Source organism: Aythya marila, assembly GCF_965140915.1.
Source record: "Aythya marila genome assembly, chromosome: 17".
NCBI lineage: Eukaryota > Metazoa > Chordata > Aves > Anseriformes > Anatidae > Aythya > Aythya marila.
The window spans coordinates 5887568-5893429 of record NC_139058.1 but is presented as its reverse complement, the minus strand read 5'-3'; the positions used below and the strand labels follow the sequence as shown (position 1 = coordinate 5893429).

Below are 5862 nucleotides of genomic sequence, written 5' to 3'. Positions count from 1 at the left end.
CCCAGGGCGAGCCCCACGTGCTGCAAGGGGGGGATCCCCCAGCTCCAGGGGCTGCCCGTGCTCCAACGTGGTTTCCTTCCAGAGGGGCAAAGCTGCAGAAACAGCCTCCAGTGGGGACAGACCACCCAGCTGGACAGACGGATGCCGGCCGGGGCTGGTGCTGGCTCCGGGTGCGTGGCCGAGCCTGCAGTGTTCGCTCCTGGGCTGCTGGCTGCTTGCCGGGGCAGGGGCTATTTCCATGTCACTGGGGAAGCTATTTTTGAAAATAATAATAATAATAAAACAACAACCAAAACCAAATCTTTCCAGCTTTTCTAAAAATAACCACTGCCCTTTCCTCTCCCTCCCCCCCTCCCCGCCGCCTTCCCATCTCGGGCTGCCTTAGAGCCGGCAATCCGCCTGGAGCCACCCGGTTATTAATACCAGTAAACAACCCGTTATCTCCGGTGGCTTGTAGGAACGGGAACATGTGGGGGCGGCAGCACCAGGCTGCTGGGAACCCTCCTCCTGCATCCTCGTGTGCCTGCGTCCCCGCATCCCTGCCCTGCAGGGGGGACCGGAGCTGGGGTAATTCCTGGTGGAAAAAGTCACACAGGTTTAAGGGGAGAGCAGGGTTTTGGGGAGGCTTCCTGCGCAGGGAGAAGTCCGTCAGGCACCCGGCGCTGGCAGCATATTTCTCAGCAAAGAGTAAAAAGAGAAATATCTTTTATTACAGATAAAAGCCTCTTATGTTTCTAGAGAGCAGAACGCGGCCCCGCTCGGGACAGGCACGCAGGCGGCTGCACCGTGCTCGGTGCTGCTGTGGAGGCTTCGTCCTCCTCCTCCTCCTCTTCCTTGTCCTCCTCGCCCTCCTGCTTCAGCCTCCTCTTCCTCTTCCTCCTCCTCCTCCTCCTCCTGCCCCTCAGGGTCAGTAGCAGTGCGCGATGGTCTCCATGTTGAGGAAGCGGACGTGCATCTTGGTCTCGATATCGATCCCCTGCCACATCTGCAAGGGGCCGGGGGTGAGCAGGGCCGGGCTCGGGCTCCTGGTGGGGAGCTGAGCCCGGCCACCAACCTTCAGGAAGTCTTCGAAGGTGATGCCCTCGTACACCTGGTCCGGGCCCTGTGTGCAGCAAGAGAGAACGCGTTACGGATGCGCCCATGGCACCAGATCCCCTGCGGGTTGGTCCCTTGGGGCCACGGGACATGGCCCCATGGGTGCACAGCCCCATGACCAGCCCAAGAGTAGCTCCCAGCCAGCGCAGCATCCCTGGGGTTGCAGGGAGCTGCCTCTTTTGTAAGCACTGAAGCTGTGAGCATGGTGCTCTTTGGGGTGCCTCACCCTGGGGTGCTCTCACATGGGGAAAAAAAACAAAACAAAACAAACACAATTAAACAAACAAACAAAAAAACAAAAACAAAAAACAAAACAAAAACAAAAAAAAAAAAAAAACAAAGCTGAAAAGCTGCTGGCTGCAATAAAACTTCAAGCCAAAGCCCTTTCGAGAGAGGGGACGATGCTCAGGGCAGGATGGCCCCTTCCAGCCCCATTTTTTTGACACCCTTGCAGTACAGCAAGGATCCCTCTCCCACCATTTGTCCCACGCAGATGCTGGCTGCCTCCATCATGGCCCCGTCGGCGATGGAGCGCGCCGACTCCTTCTCCAGGTGGGGGTTCCCGGACAGCAGCTCCTCCACCACCTGCGGGGCAGCGGGTGAGGAAGGGGCCGGCACCGCTGGGGTCCCAGCCATGTCCCCCCCTTTCCACGTTACATTTCGGTACTCCTGCAGCGTGATCTTCCCGTCGTGGTCCGAGTCGTACATGTGGAAGAGGACTGGCAGGGACAGGAGGGGGGTGGCAGGGTCAGATCCTGCTGTCCCACAGCCCCGCGGCCGCCCCGCGCTCACGGCCGAGCCTCACATTTGAGTTTCTCCTTCCGGAAGCGATCCAGCTGCTCCTCGTCCATGTTCATCTCGATGGGTCTGAAGTAGGACATGATGGTCAGGAAGTCCTCGAAGTTTATCTCATCCGCCAGCCCCGACGACTCCTGCCGCAGGTTCCTGCCGAGAGCGGAGCCACTGGGGACGGGCGAAGCCGCGAGCCCCTCGCCCCATCCCGCCCCAAAGCTTTCGGGTCCCAGTGGCCCCGGTGCTACTCAGCCATGGTATCGTGTTGCTCAGAGCTGGCACCAGCTTTTTCCCCAAGACTCAGCTTCAATTTCCATAATTTCCAGCCTGGCTCCATCTCAGCCCTCGGGGACGGGAGCTTTAAACCCTGCCCTCAGCATCCCTCATGCAGGAGCTGGCCCCAGCCCTCCCCGTGGGGCCGGGGGTGCTCTTACCGCTTGTCAAAAAAGGCATGGACGATTTTGGCCCTGATGGGGTTGAACTCCAGGTCGGGGATGCTGTCGAAGTTCTCCTTGCTGCAAAGAACAAGGCAGAGACAGCAGAGGAGGGGGGAGCGCTGCAGCAGCCCCTGACGGGCTGGGACAGAAGTCCTGGCCCCGTCCTTCCAAAGCAATCACAACAAGAATGATTTTGCATGAATTTGCCCCAGTTCAGCATGAAAGCAATTTGAAACTGGGGAGAATACAGTTGCCAAACCCACTGGGGCTGCTATTGAGCAACCTCACCTCCGCCCTCCCCAAACTGATTTTTAGGGCTGGGGTAAAGGGGAAGTTTGGCAGGGGCGATCTTGCTCCCAGACCACTGCTTCACCACCTCTTTCTTCTTGTTTGCAATGCTGCAGCCTTCCTGGGGTGGCTGGGAAGGATGGCACGGCCGGGCATCCCCCCAGGGCAGCCTAAAAGTGTGGGGGGATCTCCCTGCAGCAGGGAGGGGGACGCCGTACCGGATCGTCAGCTGGTCCCGGCTCAGCTGCCTGAATCGCCGGTGCAGGTGCTCGATCTGCTCCGAGGTGACTGCCGATGGAAAAAGCAGAGGAGAAGGGGGCTGAGCTCCCCACGGGACACCTGGGGACACCCAGCTCGTGTCCTGCCAGGGGGCACAGCCCCACTGCCACCAGGAGACCGCTGGGCACCAAAACTTGCTGCAAAGCCTGGGGACGACGCCAAAGCCCCCCCAGCCCCAGCAAGAGCCAAAGAGCCTCCTGCTCCTGCCCCTGTTCCTGCTCCTGCTCCTGTCCCAGCAAACTGTCCCCAAGCATTTGCAGCCTGGAGTCAGTGCTGTTTCTTTGCCGCATGCTGGGAAGCTGATGGGACACAGAAAACAACATAAAAAGAAGAAAACCCCCCAAACTGACAGCAGCCACCCGTGTACCATCAGGGAGGAAGAAAGGCTGGGTGGGGGGAGCTGCACTGGCACCCAAAAACCAAAGGCAAGCTTCAAACCACCGATCCCCGAGGGCTGTCCCACAGCCGCCTCGCTCCACCGCGGGGTTTTATTTTATTTTATTTTGTTCTCCCAGCTGCTCCCCACGGGCTGGAGCCCAGCCCCGCAACCCCCCGAGGCGGCACCAGGCTGGCGCTCTGCTGCAAATATTGACAGTGACAATTCCCAGGAGCCCAGGAGCCAACAGCCCGGGGCTGTTTGCGGAGCCGGCACCGCCGTCGGCCTCCCCTGGCTGTGTGGAGAAAGAGAAAAAAGCATCCTAAACTACAGAGAAAAGCATCCTGACATACAGCTGGGGGGCTGCGAGTGGTTAACTCCGGCAGCTGGGAGACAACAGGTCAATACCAAGCCCACGCTGGCTGGCTCTCTCTCTCTCCCTCTCTCTCTTTTATTATGTTTAAATACCGTCCCTCGCTGCTTTTTTTTTTTTGCTGTTGTTTCGCAGCCTTGAAATAGAAACCGTATTGATCCTGCCGAGCGTTTCCAGAGCCCTATTAATGCTCTGGAAACCCACCTGCGCCTCGCGGTGGCTCCCTGCCTGCCCGCGCTGGCAGCTCGCCCTTTCCCCTCCATGGGATGGGGCCGGGGGGCTCTGAGCCCCCTCTCCAGCCCCTGACCCCATCCCTGGCTCCCCGTTGATGCGTGGGCAGCCCCATTCACCCTTATGAGTTATTTTTTTTCCCCTAAATCCTTCTCCCCCCCCTCCAGTCCCCAATCTCAACCCTGGCTTTGCGGTGACGCACGGGCAGCCCCATTCACCCATATGAGGTTATTTTTTTTTTATTATTAATTTTTTTTTTCCCTAAATCCCTCTCGTGCCTTGCTGCTGTCCACGCACATGGAAACTTTCTCTGGCCTCCACTTTCCAATTTTGGCCGTGGTGCCGCGACCTTTCCCAGCGCCCCGTGCCAGCATCGCCGGCGCCGTGGGAGCAGCCGGGCCACGGAGCCACTGGCATCGGGGCCGTGGGTGCAGCCCCAAAGCTTTCATGTCCCAGAAAACACCCCTGGGACAAAAACTGGGACCACCAGACAGATGCTTGTGGGTCCATCCCTGTGTCTCCCCCTGCTCCAAGGCAAAGGGAGGGATTTTCCTCTCTTTTTCCCCAAAGCCAGGCTCCTGGGAAGGGTGAAAGCGCTGCACCTGCCCAAAGGGCAGAGGCTGCCTGGCAGGAGGATGGCCTCAAGGGCAGCAGCGGCTGCTGGCACCGCTGCGAAGCATCCTCAGCTCTCTGACACAGCGGGCCTGTGTCCAAGCAGGTGGGGGGAAACATATAGATATATATTAAAAGGAAGGTTTGCTGCTTCCCAGCCTGCGGCTGTTTGTGCTGCTTGAGCTAAAGGGGATGCTCCGGGGAGGGGATGCTCCGGAGAGGTTCTGCACTGCCCCCATGGCCTCTCACCATGTCCAGGAGCAGGCATAGTCCCCAAAAAAGGGCTCCCAGCACCATGGGGACACCTCTGGCCTCTGGACCTCAAGGCACAGGGTGTACTGCCCTGTCCCTGAGCCCTCCCCAGCAGTCGGACCAGTTGATGCAATCCCCCCATCCCTCTTGTTTTAACGGGACTTTTTTGGGAGCTGCTTTCTGTACGCCCCTGCTCTAGGACTGACCCGTGATGTGGGTGCCACCCTTGGGCAGCCTGGCAGCATCCCCAGGCCGGGACGTTCCCCAAAACCCACCCCACAGCCCCCTCATGTTCCCCATGCAGGCAGGGCTGGGCTCACCCTGGGGTCCCCGGTGGGTGCTGCGGTGCCCGGCCCTTGGCCAGGAAGGAGGAAGAGGAGGAGGGGGAGGAAGGAGCAGGAAGGGCGATGTGCCGGACCCCTGCACCCAAGCCCAGCAGAGCCCCCTCGCCCCCAGCCCAGCCTGCTCTGAGCACCCTGGGGCGATGACATCCCCCGAGGTGCCACACAGCCCCCTCCAGTGCCATGTCCCCCCCCCATGTGCCACATTCCCCCCAGGTGACCCGCATCCCCCCCCCCAGCCAGGTACCATGTCCCCATCCCCACACAGCCCCCCCATATCACACACCCCCTCCGGTGCCCTGCCACCCCCCCCAGAGGTGCCGCATCCCCCTCCACATCCCACATCCCCCCCCCGGGTGCCACGCGCCCCTCGGTGCCATGCGCCCCCCAACGTCCCCTACCCCCTCTCCATCCCATGTCCCCCCCAGGTGCCGTGTCCCCCCCCCCCCTCGGTGGCACTCACAGCCGGTCCTGTCGGCCAGCGCCCGCATCTCGGCGGGCACCGAGTGCGCGGAGCCCATCCCGGGCCGTGCCGGGCCGAGCCGGGCCGGGAGGCGGCGCGCCGGGGGCCGCAGCACCGGGCTCCGCCGCCGCTAAGGGCGGGCGCACGGGGAAAGGAGGCGGCGGCGGTGGCGGCTGCTGCGGGGCTCCCCCGGGTCCCTGAGCTCCCCGCCGCCTCGCCGTCGGTAGGTTTCAGAGTTAACAGCCCCCTGCCGGGGAGAGGAGAGGCCGGGGGATCGGGGGTGGTTGAAGGCAGGGGGGGTAAAAGGGGGTCCCCCGGCCGTG

At 61.4% G+C, this 5862-nt stretch overlaps 1 protein-coding gene across 2 annotated transcripts; it reads right to left on the bottom strand.

The window, feature by feature from the left end:
• Positions 1-688: 688 nt before the first annotated feature.
• On the bottom strand, positions 689-5643 carry TESC (tescalcin). 2 transcript variants are annotated; one of them, XM_082774453.1, is made up of 8 exons: positions 5540-5643; positions 2831-2900; positions 2322-2402; positions 1901-2040; positions 1753-1814; positions 1573-1680; positions 1055-1102; positions 689-985 (listed from the first exon to the last, which is right to left on the bottom strand). In XM_082774453.1, exons 1-8 carry the CDS (start codon positions 5595-5597, stop codon positions 908-910), a joined length of 645 nt encoding a protein of 214 aa, XP_082630579.1. In that variant the 5' UTR covers positions 5598-5643; the 3' UTR covers positions 689-907. The 2 variants fall into 2 exon arrangements, with proteins under 2 accessions (XP_082630579.1, XP_082630580.1); XM_082774454.1 differs by lacking the exon at positions 2322-2402.
• Positions 5644-5862: the final 219 nt, after the last annotated feature.